We start from the raw sequence: 23,444 nt of genomic DNA, 5'->3' as shown, positions 1-23,444 counted from the left end.
GCCCCTTTCCTCCTTATTTATTTTTTCTATTTAATTCACCCCATTTCTTGAATTTCTAACGTGGCCTGTTCTTTCTTTATGACTGTATCTTCCTCTTTCACTGAGACCATATTTTCTTGTTTCTGTTGAGAATACCAAATAGTTTTCTGAAATTTTCATCTGAATTCTCTAGAGTTCATTTTCAGAGATAGACTGTTCCTTTTAACATCTTTCATGTTCCCTTTTCTTTGTTTGACAGTATTTTTTCATAGGCCTCGTGTAGTCTAACCATATACATCATTGAAAAAACAAGAAGTATCTAGACTAAATAAACAAACTAGGTGATAAACTGAGCTTGGTCCTACTATAGTGGTTGAATCCTCTTTTTATATTTATAGTTGTACGGCAGGTCACTGAGCAATTTCTAATGTTTCACCTTGCATGGCTCTACTTATGGTAGGTGAATCTCTTTTCTGTCCCTTCTGTGTGGTTTTCTCGTACTCTGGTAAATTTTGTAGAGTATATGATTCTGAGTGATTTTAGTCAACAAACTCAAGTATGCACAAGATTTTTATGTCTTAAAATATTAAAAAAAATCTTAATTTTTAAGATTTTTTATATCTTTATTTATATTTTATGTTTATTTTTTTATATTTTTATATCTTTTTTATATCTTTATATCTTAAAGCCTTCATTCTGCTAGCGTGGAAGAAATTATCTCAGTAAATTTGGGAATTTTTCTTCTTTTCCTGGGATTGTATGTAAATTTGGGGGTGCCCATATAGTACCATGTGGTGGAGAGGGACGTTTGTTTCTCAGTCATCTATCCTCTGAGACTTTTCATCATTTCGATTGGTATTCAGTTATTGGTCCACATAGATAGTTGGTGAGCTGTTCCTCATACCAGTCCTCAGGGCCTATTCAGGTATGCTGGTTCTCTGTGCTTTATCCCACCATGCTCAGTTGCACAACGTGTTGGAACAAGGGAAATTGTGAAGCTGTTTAAGGCCCTACCTGTCTGTATATATTTCACAGGCATTTCTTCTCAGGTTTTGTCATCTTCCTAGAGTTATGCTGAAGAAAAAAAACACAGCCCCACTCTACTCTTGGCTTGGCCCTAACTCTCTGGGATTTCTGTGTTCCCCAACCCTGAGGCTTAGCTTGGTGAGGGTAGAGGGCTACAGAACCCTTTCATAAGTACCTGCCAGAATCTAATAAGCTCTCTCAGCTTCCCCTTTTAAAGCCTTCTTCCTTACAAACTGGTAAATATTTCTTAGGTCTAGAGGATAGAAGCTTTGTTCTGACTTATATATTTTGAAAATCTATTACTTGTTTATATCTTGAATCTTTCCCCTAATCCCAACACTGGGCTTTTGAAACTCAAAAGACATTTTCTTTGCTTTTGGTTGAACCATTTCTTATTTAAGATGATGAATGCAGCAAGATCTAGTTGGCCAAATTAGGGCCAAGTAAGTGTGTGTGTGTGTGTGTGTGTGTGTGTGTGTGTATGTATGTGTATGAGAGAGAGAGAGAGGAGGGAGTGGGGAGAGAGAGGGAAGGGAGGAGGGAATAAGGGAGTGAGGTGGGGGTGGGGAGTTTAGATAGATAGATATCAGGAAAACCAAAAAGGTAGGCTTATATTGTTACAGTATTATGTCAGTACATTAGAACACTCTGCTACCAAAGTCCCTTCTCTATGCCACCTGTAGCAACTTGCTCCTGACAACTGTAAAGTACATCTATACCAATTTATTTTCTTTTTTGTAGTTTTATTTATTTGCTTTTCAGTACTTGCCTATTGGAAGAATGACTGGAGGGTATTTTGGAAGTACTGGTGGTAGTGGTAATGGGAAGATTGGAGGTGTTGGCGATAGAATGCAGTTCTTTGGCGCAAATAATTTCTGTGGAATAGAGAAGGTTTGTTGCTAAATGTGTTTGTTAGTGAATATGAGACAGTGAATAGATGGAGTGAGAAGGATGAACCATCTTTCTGTTGAAATGCTAATGTGTTCTGTCTCTATTTCTTTAAATTTTCCAGCCCTTTAATATTCAAATAAAAGTGATTTGGCTCCTGTTCCATGTGCTGTGATAAGTCTAGAGCTCTCTCCAGTACTTTTGAGGGGTTTAGGATATTTGTATTCTTCTAAAGTCAGTTCATTTGGCTCTTCATTGAAATTTGAGTCTATCGTAGCTGCCGTTCTCTTGTTTTGCAGCTTGTTACTGAGAATATAGGACTAATACCCTCCCTTTAGTCTAATGTGGTTTCTGTGATGCTTGGCCTTACCTGGGGGAATGATGATGGGACAGCTGCATTTCTTTTCCTGCCTCGTGCCTTAATTCTCTACAGCACCACCTATCAACTCTAAGTTTTACTGACTTTACTCAAGGCTTGAGTATAGTTAGAGGGAATCATTGCTCAGGTTAAAAAAAAACCAAAAAAGAAAACCCTAAAAAATATTATAGAGGATTTACAGGAGATTTGTCCTTGGGAATACACCTGTTCTTAACTTGTTCCTCTGGTCTTGAGATTTATCTTCTTTCCTGCCTCTTCAGAGATAGAGCAGAAACAAGAGTGAGCTTTGCCTTTCACATGTACTTCATGAATCTTAAATATACAAAGGAAAAATACTTCATAGACTAGTGGTTAAATCCCTACTTATTGTAAAGGCTAAAACTGTAAATATATTTTACAAAGTTTGAATAAATTAATGAATAGTAGTAATTCTATAAAAGGAAATTAGAGATAATTGAACAGCACCTAGCTTTTGAGGTTGATGTCATGAAGTATGACCATACCTTACTATGAAGCTGCTTTTGATACTACTTTAAAAGACTCAAAAGATATACCAGTGCCCTTTACTAACACAGATTTTAAAATATTTTAATGTTTACCTGCGACATTTGAGTATTATCTTATTGGAATTGTAATTGTTTTAAAATTTACTTTTGAAATATTTTATATTTATAATAGATGAATATGAGCGGGAAGAAACTAGGCAAGTTTATGTGGACCTAAATAGTAACATTGAGGTAAGTGGTATTGAAAATTTGAATATTTTAAACAGAGGCATTTCTAAGCAAATTAGAGTGATAGCTACAAAGATATTAACAATTGTTCTTGCTAAAGGAAGTATTATTTATCTTTTGATATATGATTATATCCAATAAAATTCCCAGGGTTCTATATATACCATGAGTATTAATGTTCTGTTTTTTAGTATTTTTTGAATTTACATGTTAGTGACACCTTTTAACTTAATTTATTAGATATTAACTCTGTGTCAGAGACTAGCACATTGTGACACTTAACCATTAATTTGAAAAACATACCAGTATTATCAATCTGTGTCTGGTGCCTGTTTACCTTTTTTACCCCATCCCCTATCATTTTCCACTTTGCTTCTCTTCTATAGTTGTTCCTTTCTTTTTTGTTTCTCAAACTTGCTAAGCTCTTTCTGATCTTGCTTCTTTGAATTTGTTCCTTCTATCTAGAACTTCTGTATCCAAGATCTTATGCAAACTCATAAGCTTCATTCTGCTTTTTTATTATCCCCTTTACTACTTTACCTAAAATGTCTTTCTATTCAATTATCCTCTATCTCCTCACCTTGTCTAACTTTTCTGAAGAGCACTTAAAACTACATGATATTTATTTGATATACACGTGTGTGTGTGTATGTGTGTGTGTATTTGTGTGTGTATATATTCTTTCTTACACTGGAATATAAGTTAGCTCCAATAGGGTAAGGACTTTGTCTTATATCCTAAGTGCTTAAAACAGTGCCTGGCACATAATTGACACTCAGTAACTATTTATTAACTGAATAAATGAATTCATCCAATTTTACAAATCAGGATTTGTTGAATGTTGAATGAACTCATGCTGTCAGGTAATGGAAGTATAATTTGAACTCTTACGGGGAGAGACCTCACAGAGGTTACACTTTAGTGAAGACAGAAATACATAAGCAAAAATCAATAGAAAATTACAGATTTTGATATGGGCTATTAAGTAAATGACTAGAGTACCAACAATTGTTTTGCTGCTGTTTGGTAATATATAACCTGCCTTCAGTGGCTTCAAGTGCCTGGGAAGCTACTTAATAGGCACTCTTAATATTTTAGTAAATTATTTAATTGTTAAAAGTTATAGAATTTTCATTATTCAAAGTTGTATAGTTTTAAATATAATGATCACATGATACAAATTTATTATTTTCATTGTTTGAGGAAAGCTATTTAAAAAGTCTAAGTATGATTCTTAAAAGTTAAATATATTTCAGAAAATGATAATAGCTTTTGAGGAACTTCGTGTGCAAGCTGAGAATTCCAGACTGGAAATCCATTTTAAGTGTAGGAATCCTTATTTTTTATATTACTCTTTTGCTGTTTATTAGATTCTGCTAATGTTTTCATACCTTCAGGTTGATGCCTAAACTATTGAAAATTTCTGTATTGTATATGGTTTTATAAGCCCCTCAAATTCTTGTGGAATGTGGCAGGGAATTGGTATATGTTAAAAATACGCTTTTGGCTTCAAAAGCTACATTTTCCCTGAAATCAAATTATGGTTTGTATAATGGTGTGATTTGGTCTTATTTTTACATTTCTTGGTCAAGTTGCATGTTAAAATAATAATATACGTACACATTTAAAATCTGTTATTTCAGACTAGTGTGTTATAAAGAAAAAACTTTTATATATCTGCTATTATAAGAATGATAGAATTTTTAAAAGTTATTATAACTTTGATATTATTTAAATTCTTTATTTTACTAAACAGAAAGTTAGCAGCAAGAAAATAGCAGTTTTAACTTAGAAACCTTTGGGGTATAATATCTAGATAAATAAGAAAGTGAAATAAAATATCAGAAACTTTTAAAATTTTGTTTGTTATACAATTATGTTAAGATATTAAAGTATATTTGTTTTATTTTTAAAGTAAAGGAAGATTATGAAAAAATCCAACATCTTGACGAACAATACAAGAAGGAAGTAAATAACAAGGAAAAGCAGGTGTTTTTTAAAAATCAACTTTCTGTATTCTTTATATTCGCTAATTCATGAACTACTTAAAATTTCAAGGGACATTTGTACTTGCTGCCTGCTTGATAAATTTCTGAGAGAATTTTAATATTATACATATTTAAATATATTTTCCATTTGCCTTAATTTCCATTGACTCAAATTTATACATACTAAATGCTAGCCCTTTTTTAAAATCAGTGAATCGTCTACAATATTTATATTAGTGGGTTTTAGGACATTGCTGTAAAAATATATTATTTTGTGAGAAGTTTTGTTCAGACAAAAACCTCATAAAATACAAAGATGATGATGATTGACCTCTCAACCCACATTTTGCAGTTTATTTTGAAATACACTGTTTATGACACCAATGAAGGGGAACTAAAACATTCTTTTGCTTCTTTCTATTAATGACACATAGTGCAAGACTTGAAAATGGTGAGTCTGTGTTCTTTTGCAGTCACAAAAATGTTGATTTCAGATGATTATTATGCCAACTTTAACAGTTTCAAGCCTTCTGAATCCAGAATGGAAAATGAAATATAGAAAGGAATCCTCGTATCTCTACTTCCCCTTATTTTTCCTGACTTTTTATCTGACTTGCCACAGATACCTTGTAATTATAGATAATAAGGATATCTACTTAAACAATAATGGCAAATGTTAATTGAAAGTACAGAGAAGATTCTTAGTGTTTTCTTTTAGTTCTGGTTAAATGACAGAATTCTGATTTATTTGTTATACTTCGATCTTTCGAAAGAGTTAACCATTTTTTCTGTATTTTAACTGTATTTTTAAAACCAGATTTCTGAAAGAAGTCTGGAGGTCTTCTTAAAATTTAAAATTGTGCTTATTATTACAGAACACAAAAATAGAATAAAGTGCTAAGAAGCTTGTTGGAATCCTGGGTACATGAGCAGAGCTTACAGATTTGGGGGGTTCCCTGTAAAATTATGCTGTGGCCAGCTAGTGTTTTTGTTGGGGACTCCTAAAAGTCATTATTTGTAAGGCTTTTTTTTTTCTGGAGTTCTCCAAATTCCTGCCTGGGAATGTAAACTTTGCTGATGGCATTTTGGGGCTGGGTTGGCAGGGTAGGAAGGACAAGCTGAGTCTCATCATTCCATATGCTGACTTCTCAATTATATCCTTTGTCTCCACCCCTTCCTGTGCCTGCAATACCCAGGTTTAGAGATTCTTTCTTTCAATTTGATCATACCAGTGTCTCTTATAAAGATGGAGTAGGTTAGTTCTCTGACTACATTGGCTTTCAGGGAGTAGAGTCCAGGGAGGGAGGGTTAATAGGGCCTAGGGAGGTCTTACTACTCTTTGCAGACTTCCAGTCTCCTTATACTTAGTCTCCTGTTTCATACCTACCTTCCACAGTGTCTGTTGCTTCTAATTCTTGAAACATTCTGTTTCTTTGGGATTGAATTATCTTGCTTCTCATTTGTAATCTTCCCTGTGTAGACTCTTAGTTGTTTTTAAAAAATTTTTTTAAAAAATTTATTTATTTTTATTTATTTATCTGGCTGCATTGGGTCTTCATTGCTGCGTGTGGGCTTTCTCTAGTTGTGGTGAGTGGGGGCAACTCTTTGTTGCAGTGCGCAGGCTTCTCATTGTGGTGGCTTCTCTTGTTTTGGAGCACGGGCTCTAGGTACGTGGGCTTCAGTAGTTGTGGCACATGGGCTCAGTAGTTGTGGCTCATAGCTTTTAGAGCGCAGGCTCTGTAGCTGTGGCACACGGGCTCAGTTGCTCCACGGCATATGGGATCTTCCCGGACCAGGGCTCGAACCTTTGTCCCCTGCATTGGCAGGCAGATTCTTAACCACTGTGCCACCAGAGAAGCCCCTAGACTCTTAGTTTTGACCTTGCTTTTCTATGCTAAATCATTTTCTGTTCCTTCTAACTGCTTTCCTTTTTTTTTTTTTTTTTTTTGTTTTTGCGGTACGCGGGCCTCTCACTGTTGTGGCCTCTCCCGCTGCGGAGCATAGGCTCTGGACGCGCAGGCTCAGCAGCCATGGCTCACGGGCCCAGCCGCTCCACGGCATGTGGGATCCTCCCGGACTGGGGCACGAACCCGCGTCCCCTGCATCGGCAGGTAGACTCTGAACCACTGTGCCACCAGGGAAGCCCTGCTTTCCTTTTTTACATGTTGTGGTTTGGATTATAGAAGTCTCGTGGTTTCATGGAAGATGAAGTCCATCTTTGTTGTTTTCCTGGTTATTTTTTGGGTGTTTTGAAGATGAAAATAGAGCAGAGAGATCTTTCTGCCATGTTGAATCTGCAAGTCTTCAGTCTATCTTTATGAGTTTATCTTTCACCTTTTCTTTACATGCGCTCTGTATTCTAGCCATCTGAATATTTTCAGTTCTCTGAAAAGAAGCATGATCTCTTTATCCTTTGTGTTCTCATACAAGTCTAGAATGTTCATTTCCCCCGCAGCCTGATTAATTTGTACTTGTCTATGAAGACTCAGTTCAGTTCTCTGAGAAGGATTAATTTTTGATTACCTCCCCCAGGACTGATTTAGGTGTTCCTTTCTTGACTCCTATAACATTTTTGTCGTATTACTAATAATATTCAAGTATAGTTGTTTGTTTCCTGGTCTAGGCTGTGAGTTTCTTGAAGGTGAGTTCCATCATCTCCGTATATTTAGTGCATATTATGGTTTCTGGAACAGATTAGGTGCTCAATAATATTTATGGAATAAATGAATGAGTAGATTTCAATATATAATCTTCTAAGTGATAACTTAAAATGCATACTGTAATATTGGGTATATTGCATTAGTTTGTTCATTTCTTCATTCAATAAATGTTTATTGTGCAGGCACATACTAATGTGCCTGCACAATAAACTAATGTACATATGCTAAGGTGTCATATTTAATTTTTCATATCTATAATGTATTATTTAAATATTTCATTTTAGGTATCACTGCTATTGATCCAAAGTACTGAGAAAGAAAATAAAATGAAAGAGTTAACATTTCTGCTAGAGGAGTCCAGAGATAAAGTTAATCAATTAGAGGAAAAGACAAGTAAGAATTTATATAAGAAAATATAACAATGTCTTATGTATTCCTCTTGTTATGTTTTAAATTTAGCTTTCATTACAATTTTTTTGTAATGCTTTCTAATGCTGTAATTCTCCACCTAGGTTGGAACAGTTGGAGGAGGGAATAATAGTCACTTAAGAAGATTTTTCAAAGTATATGTGCTCCTCTTTTCCCTTTTCATACTGTCACCTTCTTCAGAGTTTCAATAAGGTGCTCCATGAAAACAGGGATCTTTGTCTTTTTTTGTTCATTGATGCATTCCAAGTGCCTGGCATATATTAGGCACTCAAACATCTTATAAATAAATGAGTACTCTGGGAGCACTATGGAGGGAATTATTAATTATTCTTGGAGCAACGCATTTGGAAAGGCATTAAGGAAAAATTGTTAGTTAAACTAAACCTTAGATGATTAAAAGTTCACTAGACAATGAATTGGAGGAGGGAGTGTAGGCAGAAGAAATGGCTTGTGCAAGTCATGGAAGTGTGAAAATTAGGGTATATTTGAAACACTGATTGGTGTGTCTGTATATTTGAAACACTGATTGGTGTGTCTGTATCTTAAAGAACTCAGGTAAATGAGACTGGAAATAAAAATGTTTGGATCAGATTATGAAGGATCTTTAGTGTCATGTAATGTTTAGACTATCTTATTATTGAGTATTTTTCAACCTTGTTCAACTAGTAAGGCACTTGAAAGGGATACACTTTGTGAAATACTATGGTCCCTTTCAGAACATCATAGATATCTTGTGACATTTTTCACCTTTCTCTTAAAAATGTGGCAAATAATTATCTAGATCCTGCTAACCTATGCCTGCTCATTTCACCTTACTTTCACTACTATATCCTATACTCCAGATATACTGAAATTGTTTAACTTCCTTACCTTCTTTGTTCTTCCTATCTCACCATCATGCTTTTGGCTACTTACTCTGTCCAAAATGAACCTCCTACCTCCTCTCCAAATCTACTGGCTAAATTCTAGTGAACTCCTTATTGTTAAGCGTGGCTTAAGCATTACTTGTGTGTCTCCTGTGACCATGAGTGTCTTGAGGGCAGGCACTGTGTCTCACTAAATATCTTTGTAACTCTAGTGCCCAACATATTGCTATGTATATATAATAGGAGTTTAATAGGTGTTAGGATGAATGAATGTTTAATCTTATATAAACTGGAAACAACTTATTGGTAATAAATAACTAATACAATGTGATTCTGCAGACTTATAACCACTGAAATATATTAATTTAAGTTACTTTTCATTGTTTCCCATATGTATGTATCTTCCATTTGTTTTTCTCTTTGTTTCAACTTAGAGATCTTCTATTGACCTGTTACCTAACCCTGCCTTCTGCTGTGTCTAATTTGGTTTTAAACTCATTTACTGAATTCTTAACTTTAATCATATTTTTTCCTTCTAAATTTCCATTCAATTATTTTTCTTAAGATTCCAATTCTCTGGTTAATTCTCCTCTTTTAAAAATGACATTTCATCCTTTTTGAATATATTAATCATTGATATTTTATAACTATTCTCTTTTTATTTCAATATATGGCTCACCTGTTGGTCTGTTTCTTTTTAAAAAATGTGATAAAATACATATAACATAAAATTTACCATCTTAATCATTATTAAATGTACAGCTTAGTGGTGTAGCTACATTCACATTGTTATGCAGTCATCACTAATATTTATCTCCAGAACTCTTGCAACTCTTTCCATGTTGCAAAACTGAAACTCTGTACCCATTAAGCAGTAACTCCCCTTCCCTCCTCCCCTCAGCCCATTCTACTTTCTGTTCCTTTACAGTCTTACTTTTTAGTGATTTGTCCTTATCTTTTGGTGTGCCCAGTAATTTTTTGATTGAATTCCATTGTTATAAGAAAAGTTAGAGGCTCCGGGTGATATTGTCTTCTGTTTGCTAGGGAGAAATTGGGAGTGTGGTGGGCTGATTACTGTAATGCAATTAGAGGCTGAGCTGAATGAAGGGAAATAGTCAAGTTTATGAGGTTTTTTGAGTCTTCAGTTTTGTTTCTTCAGCTCTTTGAGACCCAATAAAACTATGCTCTTTTTTTTATCCCCTGGCAGTGGCCCTCTGCTGGGACCAAGCCAGCATTTAGACCTCTTGCTCATACCCAGAATCAGCAGATGTCAGCTGCACTTTGTCAGTTCAGTTATCAGGAGTTCTTTCTTAGGAATATTAGCCTCTTTTGTCCTTTCTGTTTTGGTTTGTTTCGTGTTTTCTAGTTATTTTCAGCATGAGAGTTGTTCTGTTACAGACTCTACTTCATTCTGCCTGGAACTATCCATTTAAATGAATTATGATCAGCTAATTTTTATTTTTAATATTTTCTTGCTATTACCTAATTTTTGTTGCTTGCCAATACTTGTTGCCTGCTAAAGAGTATCAGTGATCAGAGATTTAAGAAATAAATTTAAGGGGAGAAAATTTTGATTATTTTCTTTCTGTGTATTAAGAGTACTATACTTTTAAATAGGATTCTGTTTGGAGGGGGTTTGGGTTTTTTCATGAGGCCACATATCAGTCATCCTTGATTAAAACCCATTACTTTTTTTCATTCTCTTATCAACATTGGCTTTTCTCCCTGTCTTAACCTCCTATTGTTCCTCTACTTTCCAAACTTTGTCTTTGAAACCCTTGCCTTTCTTATGTAGCATATAACATTTTTTTCCCCTCAAAACCTATTAATGCAAGTTTTCTTTACCTTTTGGCTTTAATAAATTTGAGGTCTCTGCTTCCTCTGCTATCCTTTTGAATGGAAGCTGCACATTGTCCTACATTCCATGTATAATGCAGTTGGAAGGCAGTTGGAAACTCTTTTGGATGTATATTACCACTTTCAAACCATTACTCATTCTTTCATCCGTTCAACTTTTATTAACCTCCTTTCTATTCTGTGTCAGGCACAAAGCTAATTATGGGGAACGCAATTATTTATTATTGCATCCCTGCTTTCTGGAAGAGAATTACTGTCTATTTCTAATATGTCAAAGAGTTTTATAATGGATATTGACTTATCAAATGTGCTTTTTTTTGGCATATAATGAGATTGTCATATGGTTTTCTTCCTTTAATTTATTAGTGATTATTTTCTAATGTTAAACCTAATTTTCTAATATAAACTTTTTATCCCTGGTTATGAATCTACTTTTATTATTATTTTTATATGTTGTTTTATTCAATTTTACATATTGTTTGATTAAGGTTATTTTGGGGACTTTTTTGGCATCCACATTCATAAATTAGATTGGTTTGTAATTTTTTTCTCATACTTTCTTTACCAGATGTTAATGTTGAGTATATCCTAGCCTAAAAATGAGTATAGAAGTGTTTTCTTATTTTGTATATTCTGAAAGAGGTTAAGTATGGTTTGGGTTATTTCTTCCCTGAATGTTTGGTAGAATTCACTGGTCAAGTAATCTGTCCTAGATTTATTAATTTTAGGGGTGATTTTTAAATTTCTGGTTTCATTCCTCTAATGGTTTGGAAATATACGGATTTTCTATATCTTCTGGAATCAGTTTTGTTCCATTAGTTTTTTCCTAGGGGTTTTTACTTATAAATTTTCTAAATTTTTTTGCATAAATTTGTTTTTAGTTTCCCTTTAGTCTTTTTAATATTTTGGCTTTGTAATCTTCTCTAGTGTATGTTTGATTTCTATTTCATTATATTTGTAATCTTATCATCATTATTTCCTTCCTTCTACCTACTTTGTGTTTATTTTTCTAACTTCTTCAGATAAATTTTTAGCTTATTTATGCTTATTTTAATATATGCATTTAAGTCTGCAATATTTTCTCTAAATACTGCATTAGCTGTATCTCACACTTTTAATATATGTTCTTTTAATTATTGTTGTGTTAAAAGTATTTTATTATTTCCTTTGGGATTTCTTCTTTGATCATTAGGTTATTTGGAAACGTGCTTATTTTTCAACCAGACGGTGATTTTCTAATTGTTACAAAAAATAGATTTATAGCCTAATTGCATTGCATTTTCTATAGTTATTGGCTGGAATACCCAAAAATGTGTACTAGATGAAGTTGGCTAATCACTTGTTCAATTACTTTGAATTTTTGATGATTTTTTGTCTGATTCTCTATGAATTATTAAAAGTAACATGTTAAAATCTTTTATTGTTTGCTGATTTTTAAATTTATTCTTTTATTTCAGTTGGTTAGTGTTTTCTCTATTTAGAGACTATGTTTTAGGTGCATACAGATTTAAATATGTTATATGTCCTTGGTGAATTGTATTTTTTTAATCAATATGAAGTGAATCTATTTATCTTTGTAATGCTATTTGTCGTAAAATTTTTTTCCTTATATTAAAATAACTCAACATGTTTTATTTCTGACTTCGTAGCTCTGGGATGAATACCCAGGAGTGCAATTGCTCAATTGTATGGTAATTGCATATTTAGTTTCAAAAGATACTGACAAACTTTTCCAGAGTGGCTATAACATTTTATAGTTTTACCAGCTATGTGTGTGCCATCCTGTGAGAATTTGGTGTTGTCATTTTTATTTTAACTATTCTAATAACTGTGTAGAGATATCATGTGGCTTTAATTTGCATTTCCCTGATGGCTGATGATCTTGAACATCTCTTTGGTGCTTATTTGCCAGTTAATATCTTCTTCAGTAAAATCTCTCTTTGTGTCTTTTACCCATATTCTAATTGGATTATTTGCTTTTTTATTGTTGAGTTTTCTTTATATATTCTAGATAATAGTCCTTTGTTAGAATTGTGGTTTGCAAATATTGTCTCCCAGTCTGTAGGTTTGTCTTTTCATCCTCTTTTAAAACTATGCATATTTTTAATATCTTTCCAGTATAAAATCAAGGTCTATATCATTTGGTAAGTGTTACATCTTATGCTATAATTTCCTAATTGGCTTACACATGTACTTTTTATTTATTTATTTATTTATTTATTTATGTCTGCATTGAGTCTTTGCTGATGCGTGCAGGCTTTTCTCTAGTTGTGGCGAGTGGAGGCTACTCTTCATTGCGGTGCGTGGGCTTTTCATTGCAGTGGCTTCTCTTGTTGTGGAGCACGGGCTCTAGGTGCACGGGCTTCAGTAGTTGTGCCACATGGGCTCAGTAGTTGTGGCTCGCGGGCTCTAGAGTGCAGGCTCAGTAGTTGTGGCGCATGGGCTTAGTTGCTCTGCGGCATGTGGGATCTTCCCAGAGCAGGCTCAAACCCGTGTCCCCTGCATTGGCAGGCGGATTCTAAACCACTGCACCACAGAGAAGTCCCTACACATGTACTTCTAATAAATAATCAATTCCAATGTTTTCAAACAAATTGCACATTAAAGTGCCTGTTTTACTGCACACTTGCTGAAACTGAATGTAGTAATTAGTTTGTACAAATGTGATGGGTGAAATATATATTATAGTAGGTTTTAATTTGCAGATATATGATTTGTAATGAAATTGTGCATCCTTACCTGTTATTACAGATATTTCATTTCTTTTTTGGGAATTATATTTCTCCTGGTATTTATAATAAATTGTCTTTTTATTGAGTTGTAGAGGCTTTCTATATATGTATGGTATTAATCTTTTCATTTTTTTTAACTGCCTTTATTGTTAACTTTCAAACTGCCTATATTATTAAATGTGAAGTGAGTTTCTTATAGCCAGCTTGTAGTTAAAGAAAAAATTCTGTCAATCTCTTTTAATTGATGTATTTAGACCATTTAAATCTAATGTAATATGGGGATATATGTATACATATAGCTGATTCACTTTGTTGTACAGCAGAAACTAACACAACATTGTAAAGCAGTTATACTCCAATGAAGATATTAAAAAAATTAAAAAAGAAATTAAATTTAATGTAATTATTGATATGTTAAGGCTTAAGTCTGCCTTTTTCTTTTCTTTGATTTTTGTTTCTGTTTTCTATTTTCTGCATTCTTGTGTGTTACTTGAAAATTTTTTAGAATTCCATTTTGACTTAGGTATATGTTTTTATGTGTATTTCTCTATAGATTTTTTTAGTGACTGCTCTAGATATTTTACATATTTTATATACATATATATTAATGCAGTCTACTGGTGTTGCCATTTTACCAGTTCCAGTGAAGTAGGGAGCTTTCCTCCCTTTTATGCTTTTACTCTCCCCATTTATGGTATAATTGCCTTAAATATTTCCTTTACATACATATAGAACCACATGAGGCGATGTTATATATATATTTTTAACATCTGTATTGGAGTATAATTACTTTACAATGGTGTGTTAGTTTCTGCTTTATAACAAAGTAAATCAGTTATACATACACATATGTCCCCATATCTCTTCCCTCTTGCATCGCCCTCCCTCCCACCCTCCCTATCCCATCCCTCTAGGTGGTCACAAAGTACTGAGCTGATCTCCCTGTGCTATGCAGTTGCTTCCCACTAGCTATCTATTTTACATTTGGTAGTGTATATATGTCCATGCCACTCTCTCAATTTGTCCCAGCTTACCCTTCCCCCTTCCCGTATCCTCAAGTCCATTCTGTAGTAGGCCTGCATCTTTATTCCCATCTTGCCCCTAGCTTCTTCATGACCATTTTTTTTTCAGATTCCATATATATCTGTTAGCATATGGTATTTGTTTTTCTCTTTTTGACTTACTTCACTCTGTATGACAGTCTCTAGGTCCACCCACCTCACTACAAATAACTCAGTTTCGTTCCTTTTTATGGCTGAGTAATATTCCATTGTATATATGTGCCACATCTTCTTTATCCATTCATCTGTTGATGGACATTTAGATTGCTTCCATGTCCTGGCTATTGTAAATAGAGCTGCAATGAACATTTTGGTACATGACTCTTTTTGAATTATGGTTTTCTCAGGGTATATGCCCAGTACTGGGATTGCTGGGTCATATGGTGGTTCTATTTTTAGTATTTTAAGGAACGTCCATAGTGGCTGTATCAATTTACATTCCCACCAACAGTGCAAGAGGTTTCCCTTTTCTCCACACCCTCTCCAGCCTTTATGTGTGTAGATTTTTTGATGATGGCCATTCTGACCGGTGTGAGATGATATCTCATTGTAGTTTTGATTTGCACTTCTCTAATGATTAATGATGTTGATATAATATTTTGCTTCAACCATCAAACGCAATTTAGAAAACTCAAGAGAAGGAAAGCTCATTGTATTTACCCATATTTTTGTTTACCATGTTCTTCCTTCCTTCTTGATGTTCCAAGTCTCCTCTTTTCATTGTTTCCTTTCTGTTTAGAGGACTTCTTTAGACATTCATTTATGGTAAGTTGGCTTGCAACAAACTCTCTTAGTTTTCCTTCATCTGAGAATGTCTTGATTTCCTGAATGTCTTTTTTTCTGAAAGATATTTTTGCTGGTTAGAATTCTGGTTGACAGTTCCTTTCTTTTATAACTTGAAAAATATTGTGCCACATCCCTCTGGCTTCCATGATTTCTGATAAGAATTCCATTGTTATTCTGATTGTTTTACCCTGTATGTAAGATACCTTTAAGACATCTTTTTTCTCTGGCTTCTTTCAAGATTTTTTCTTTGTCTTTAGTTTTTAGAAGTGTAAATATAATGTGTCTTGGAATGTATTCTTTTGGTTTATTCTTTTTGAGGTTTGCTGAGCTTCTTGCAACTGTAGGTTTATGTGTTTTGCTAAACTGGGAAAATTTTAGCCATTATTTCTTTGAGTACTTTTTCAGCCTCATCCTTTTTCTCTTCTTCAGGTACTTCGATTACATGAATCTTAGATCTTTTGTTATACTCACACAGGTCCCGGAGGCTCTGTTAATTTTTTAAAAACTTTTAAAGGAGCATTTTTAGGCTCACAACAAAATTGAGAGGAGGGTACAGAGAATTCCCATATATCCCCCTGTTCCAACATATGCATAATCTCCCCCATTATCAACATCCCCCACCAGAATGGTACATTTGTTGTAACTGATGAATCTATTGATACATTGAGATGTCATTAGCACCCAAAGTCCACAGTTTACATTAGGGTTCACTACTGGCGTTGTACATTTTATAGGTTCGGTTAAATGTATAATGACATATATCCACCATTACAGTATAATACAGAGTATTTTCATTGCCCTAAAAGTCCTCTGTGTTTGGCCTGTTCATCCCTCCCTCCCTGCTAAACCCCTGGCAAGCACTGATCTTATTGTCTTCATAGTTTTGTCCTTTTTGTAATGTTATATAGTTGGAATTGTACAGTATGTAGCCTTTTTATATTGGCTTCTTTCACTTAGTAATATGCATTTAACTTTCCTCCATGTCTTTCATACCTTACTAGCTCATTTCCTTTTAGCACTGGTTAATATACCATTATCTGGATGTATACCATAGTTTATTTCTCCTTTTACCTACTGAAAGACATCTTGGTTGCTTCCAAGTTTTGGCAACTATGAATAAAACTGCTATAAACATCTGTGTGTAGGTTTTTGTGTGGACATAGTTGTGAACTCCTTTGGCTAAATACCAATGAGCACATTTTCTGGATTGTGTGGTAAGAATATGTTTAATTTTGTGAGAAACTGCCAAACTGTCTTCCAAAGTGGCTGTGTCATTTTCCATTCCCACCCAGCAATGAATGAGAGCTCCTGTGCTCCACATCTTCACCCGCATTTGATTTTGTTAGTGTTCTGAATTTTGGCCATTCTAAGAGGTATATAATGGTATCTATTGTTGTCTTAATTTATATTCCCTGATGACATATGATGTGGAGCATCATTTCATATGCTTACTTGCCATCTGTGTCTTCTTTGGTGAGATGTCCCTTAAGGTCTTTGTCCCATTTTTATATTGCATTGTTCGTTTTCTTACTGTGAGTTTTAAGAGTTCTTTGTATATTTTTAATAATAGTCCTTTATCAGATATGTCTTTGCAAGTATTTTCTCCCACTCTGTGAATTTTATTTTTATTCTCTTGACAGCATCTTTTTCAGAGCAGAAATTTTTAATTTTAATAAAGTCTGGGTTACAGTTCTTTCTCTCATAGATTGTGCCTTCAGAGTTGTATCTAAAAGGTCATCGCCAAACCTAAGGTCATCTAGATTTGCTGCTATGCTATTTTCTAGGAGTATTATAGTTTTACATTTTACATTTACATCTGTGATCCATTTTGAGGTAATTTTTTGTGATGAATGTAAGGTCTGTGTCTAGATTAATTTTTTTGTATGCGCATATTGTTCCAGCACCATTTGTTGAAAAGGCTATCTTTTTTGTTGTTGATTGCCTTTGCTCCTTTGTCAGAGATCACTTGACTGTATTTATGTGGGTCCATTTCTGGGTTCTCTATTCTGTTCTATTGATCTGTTTGTTCTTTTTCCAATACCACATAGTCTTGATTACTGTAGGTTTATAATAAGTCTTGAGGTCAGGTAGTGTCAATATTCCAGCTTTGTTCTTCTCCTTCAATATTGCATTGGCTATTTGGTTTTTTTTTGCCTCTCCATATAAACTTTAAAATCAGTTCTTTTTAATTGAAATATAGTTAATTTACAATGCTGTGTTAGTTTCAACTGTACAGCAAAGTGATTCAGTTATACATACATATATATATTCTTTTCCAGATTCTTTTCTATCATAGGTTGTTATAAGATATTGCATATAGTTCCCTGTACTATACAATAGGTCCTGTTGTTTACCTATTTTATATATAGTAGTGTATATATGTTAATCCCAAATTACTAATTTCTCTTGCCCCCCCTAAAATCAGTTTTTTAATATTCACAAAATAAATTGCTGGGATTTTGATTGGGATTGTATTGAATTTGTAGATCAAGTTGGGAAGAACTGAGATCTTGATAATATTGAGTCTTCCTATTCATTAACTTGGAATAACTCTTCATTTATTTAGTTGTTTGATTTCTTTAATCAGAGTTTTGTAGTTTTCCTCATATAGATATGGTACATATTTTGTTAGATTTATACCTAAGTATTTCAGTTTTTAGGTGCTGATATGAATGATACTGTATTTTAAATTTCCACTTGTTCATTGCTGGTATATAAGGAAGCAGTTGACTTTTGTATATTAACCTTGTATCCTGCAACCTTGCTGTAATTTCTTATTAGTTCCAGTTTTTTGGGTTGATTCTTTTGGAATTTCTACATGGACATTTATGTCATCTGTGAACAAAGGTAGCTTTATTTCTTCTTTCGCAATCCGTATACCTTTTATTTCTTTTTCTTATCTTATTGCATTACCTAGGACATTTAGTACAGCATTGAAAAGAAATGGTGAGAAGGGCTTCCTTACCTTGTTCCTGATCTTAGTGGGAAAGCTTCTGGTTTCTCCCCATTAAATATGATGTTAGCTGTAATTTTTTGGTAGATATTCTTTGTCAGGTTTAGGAAGTTCCCCTCTATTCCTAGTTTACTGAGAGTTTTTAACATGAATGTGTGTTAAGATTTTGTCAAATGTTTTTTATGCATCTATTAATATGACCATGTGATTTTTCTTCTTTATCCTGTTGATGTGATAGATTACATTAATTGATTTACAAGTGTTGAACTATCCTTGCATACTTGGGATAAATACCTATTGGTTGTGTATAATTCTTTTTATACATTATTGGATTAAATTTGCTACTTTTTGTTGAGGATTGTTGCATCTATGTTTGTGATAGATATTGGTCTGTAATTTTCTTTTCTTGTAATGTCTTTATGTTGTTTGCGTATTAGGGTAGGGCTGGCCACATGAGTTAGGAAGTATTCTTTCTGTTTTTTGGGTTTTTTTTTCTTCTGAAAGGTACAGGTTTCTTTTGATTAGTGTTAGCATGGTATATATTTCTCCATTCATTTTCTTTTAATCTACTGTGTCTTTATATTTAAAGTGGATTTCTTATACATAACATAGAGTTGGGTCTTGTTTTTTGCATCCATTCTGACACTCTTTTTTGATTGATTTATTTAGACCATTGATGGTTAAAGTGATTGTTGATACAGTTGGATTAATATCTACCATATTTGTTACTGTTTCTATTTGTTTCCCTTGTTCTTTGTTTTCTGCCTTTTGTAGTTTTTTTTTTTTTTTTTTTTTTTTAACATCTTTATTGGAGTATAACTGTTTTACAATAGTGTGTTAGTTTCTCCTTTACAACAAAGTGAATCAGTTATACATATACATATGTTCCCATATCTCTTCCCTCTTGTGTGTAGTTTTAATTGAGCATTTTATGTGATTATGTTTTTCTCCTTACTTAGCATATCAGTTACACTGCTTTTTTTTTCACCTTTTTTTAGTGGTTGCTCTAGACTTTGTGATATACATTTGCAGCTAATCTAAGTCCACTTTCAGTTATCACTGTACCAAAATGATCCTAATTTCTACCTCCTGTACCTTGTATCATTTCTGTCATTCATTTTTCCTATATGTAAGCATACACACAACGGCATATATATAACTGAATACATTGTTGCTCTTCTTATTTCAAACAAAGCTATCTGTTGAATCAATTAGGAAAAATAAAAGTTTTATTTTGCCTTCACTATTCCTTTTTCTATGCTCTTCCTTTTTTAATGTAGAACCAAGTTTCCAACCTATATTATTTTCCTTCTGTATAAGAACTTCCTTTAAAATTTCTTGAAAGAGAGATCTGTGGCAATAAATTCCCTCAATTATTGTTTATTTGAGAAAGGCTTTATTTCACCTTCACTTTTGAAGGATAATTTTGCAGGTACAGAATTCTAGGTTGTGGCTTTTTTCTGTCAACACTTTAAATATTTCACTCCACTCTTTTCTTGCTCACGTGGTTGCTGTGGAAAAGTTAGATGTAGTTCTTATCTTTGTTTCTCCACAGGGAAAGTGTTTTTTACCTCTAATTTCCTTCAGGATTTTTTCTTTATCTTTGATTTTCTGTAGCTTGAGTATGATTGCCTAGGTATAGTTGTTTTTTACATTTATCCTGCTTGCTGTTCTCTGAGTTTCCTGGATCTGTGGTTGTTGTATGACATTGATTTGGGGGAAATTATTGTTTCAGCTATTTCTTTTGATACTTTCTTCTCTTTCTGGTATTTCCGTTATGTGTATGTTACACCTTTTGTAGTTGTCTGCAGTTCTTGGATAGTCTATTCTGTTTTTGTTTTTTTTTAAATCCTTTTGCTCTTGGCTTTTTAGTTTTGCAGGTTTCTATTCATATATCCTCAAGCTCAGAGATTCTTTCTTCAGCCAAGTCCAGTCTGTCTACTAATAAATCCATCAAAGGCATTCTGCATTTCTTTTTAAAAAAATTTTAAAAGTAAAAAAAAAATTTATTTTATATTGGAGTCTAGTTGATTAACAATGTTGTGTTAGTTTCAGGTGTATAGCAAAGTGATTTAGTTATACATATACATGTATGTATGCCTTTTCAAATTCTTTTCCCATTTAGGTTATTACGGAGTATTGAGTAGAGTTCCCTGAGCTATTTGTGTCTTCTTCAATTTCTTTCGTTAATGTCTTTTTTTTTACCTTGATTTAAAAAAATTTTTTTATTGGAGTATAGTTGACTTACAATTTTGTGTTACTTTCTGATGTACAGCAAAGTGAACCAGTTATAAATATATATATATCTCCACTCTTTTTTAGATTCTTTTCCCATATAGGCCATTACAGAATATTGAGTAGAGTTCCCTGTGCTATACAGTAGGCCCTTATTAGTTGTCTATTTTATATATCGTAGTGTGTATATGTCAGTGCCACTCTCCTAATTTTACCGTCCCCTCCTTCTCCCCCACTCCCTGGTAACTATAAGATTGTTTTCTACATCTGTGATTCTATTTCTGTTTTGTAAATAAGTTTATTTGTACCCTTTTTTTAGATTCCACATATAAGTGATATCATACGATATTTGTCCTTCTCTGTCTGACTTACTTCATTCAGTATGACAATCTGTAGGTCCATACATGTTGCTGCAAATGGCATTATTCATTCTTTTTTCTGGCTGAGTAATATTCTGTTGTATATATGTACCAGATCTTCTTTATACATTCCTCTTTCAATGGACATTTAGGTTGTTTCCATGTCCTGGCTATTGTAAATAGTGCACAATGAACACTGGGGTGCGTGTATCTTTTCGAATTATGGTTTTCTCTGGATATATGCCCAGGAGTGGGATCGCTAGATCATATGGTAGCTCTATTTTTAGTTTAGTAAGGAACCTCTATACTGTTCTCCACAGTGGCTTGTAGCAATTTACATTCCCACCAACAGTGTGGTGGGAATGTAAATTCTTCACACCCTCCCCAGCATTTATTGTTTGTAGATTTTTTGATGATGGCCATTCTGAGCGGTGTGAGGTGATACCTCATTATAGTTTTAATTTGCATTTCTGTAATAATTAGCAATGTTGAGCATCTTTTCATGTGCTTTTTGGCCATCTTTATGTCTTCTTTGGAGAAATGTCTATTTAGACCTTCCACCCATATTTTGATTGGGTTGTTTGTTTTTTTGTTATTGAGCTGCATGAGCTGTTTGTATATTTTTGGAGATTAATCCCTTGTCAGTTGCTTCATTTGCAAATATTTTCTCCCAATCTGTGCATTGTCTTTTTGTTTTGCTTATGGTTTCCTTTGCTGTGCAAACACTGTTAAGTTTATTTAGGTCCCACTTGTTTAGTTTTGTTTTTATTTTCTTTTCTCTAGGAGGTGGATCCAAAAAGATATTGCTGCGATTTATGTCAGAGAGTGTTCTACCTATATTTTCCTCTAAGAGTTTTGTAGTATGCGGCCTTACATTTAAGTCTTTAATCCATTTTGAGTTTATTTTTGGGTATTGTGTTAAAGAATGTTGTAATTTCATTTTTTTACATGTAGCTGTTCAGTTTTCTCAGCACCATTTATTGAAGAGACTGTTTCTTCTCCATTGTATAGTCTTGCCTACTTTGTCATAGATGAATTGATCATAGGTGCGTGGGTTTATTTCTGGGCTTTCTATCCTGTTCCATTGATCTATGTTTCTGTTTTTGTGCCAGTATTATACTGTTTTGATTATTATAGCTTTGTAGTATAGTCTGAAGTCAGGTAGCTGGATTCCTCCAGCTCTGTTTTTCTTTCTCAAGATTGCTCTGACTACTAGGGGTCTTTTGTGTTCTCAAACAAATTTTAAGATTTTTTTGTTCTAGTTCTGTGAAAAATGCCATTGGTAATTTGATAAGGATTACATTGAATCTGTAGATTGCCTTGGGTAGTATAGTCATTTTGACAATATTGATTCTTCCAATCCAAGAACATGGTACATCTCTCCATCTGTTTATGTCATCTTTGTTTTGTTTCACCAACGTCTTACAGTTTTCAGAGTATAGTAAGTCCCCTACATATGAATGAGTTCCTTTCCAAGAGCATATTCATAAGTCCAATTTGTTCATAAGTCCAACAAAGTTAGCCTCGGTACCCAACTAACACAATAATATTGTGCTGTACTGTAATAGGTTTACAATACGTTTCACACAAATAATACATAAAAACAAAAACCAAAAACAAAATATTTTTAATCTTACAGTACAGTACCTTGAAAAGTACAGTAGTACTGTAGAACAGCTGGCATACAGGGGCTGGCATTGGGTGAACAGGCAAGATGAGTTACTGACTGGAGGAGGAAGAGGAGGTGGGAGATGGTAGAGCTGAATGATCACCAGCAATAGGAGATGGAGGGAAAGCTGCAAGTTTACTCATGTCTGACATTGTTGGAATGCACATTAACATCTTTGAAAGTGCACAACTTGAAGGTTCATATGTAGGGGACTTACTGTACAGATCTTTTGCCTCCTTAGGTAGGTTTATTCCTAGATATTTTATTCTTTTTGACGTGATAGTAAATGAGATTGTTTCCTTAATTTCTCTTTCTGATCTTTCGTTGTTAATGTATAGGAATGCAACAGATTTCTGCGTATTAATTTTGTATCCTGCAACTTTACCAAATTCATCGATGATCTCTAGTCATTTTCTGGTAGCATCTTTAGGATTTTCCATGTATAGTATCATGTCATCTGCAAACAGTGACAGCTTTACTTCTTCTTTTCCAGTTTGGATTCCTCTTTTTTCTTTTTCTTCTCTGATTGCTGTGGCTAGGACTTCCAAAACTATGTTGAATAAAAGTGGCAAGAGTGGACATCCTTGTCTTGTTCCTGATCTTAGAGGAAATGCTTTCAGTTTTTCACCATTGAGAATAATGTTTGCTCTGGGTTTGTCATATATGGTCTTTATTATGTTGAGGTATGTTTTCTCTGTGCCCACTTCCTGGAGAGTTTTTATCATAAATGGGTGTTGAATTTTGTCAAAAGCTTTTTCTGCATCTATTGAGATGATCATACGGTTTTTCTTCTTCAGTTTGTTAATATGGTGTATCACATTGATTGATTTGCATATATTGAAG

At 33.7% G+C, this 23,444-nt stretch overlaps 1 protein-coding gene across 2 annotated transcripts in view; it reads left to right on the top strand.

Moving 5' to 3' along the window:
* The window catches only part of SYCP1 (synaptonemal complex protein 1), a 159,383-nt gene that overhangs the window by 16,440 nt on the left and 119,499 nt on the right, over window positions 1-23,444 (top strand). For both annotated transcript variants that reach the window (XM_024119880.2, XM_024119879.2), the window contains exons 8-11: window positions 2,951-3,009; window positions 4,263-4,332; window positions 4,922-4,995; window positions 7,939-8,047. In XM_024119880.2, coding sequence (XP_023975648.1) covers window positions 2,951-3,009; window positions 4,263-4,332; window positions 4,922-4,995; window positions 7,939-8,047 — 312 coding nt within the window. The remainder of the gene's footprint in view (window positions 1-2,950; window positions 3,010-4,262; window positions 4,333-4,921; window positions 4,996-7,938; window positions 8,048-23,444) is intronic.

The sequence above is a fragment of the Physeter macrocephalus genome, chromosome 4 (assembly GCF_002837175.3).
Source record: "Physeter macrocephalus isolate SW-GA chromosome 4, ASM283717v5, whole genome shotgun sequence".
Lineage (NCBI taxonomy): Eukaryota > Metazoa > Chordata > Mammalia > Artiodactyla > Physeteridae > Physeter > Physeter macrocephalus.
This window is presented reverse-complemented; position numbering and strand designations above follow the sequence as displayed.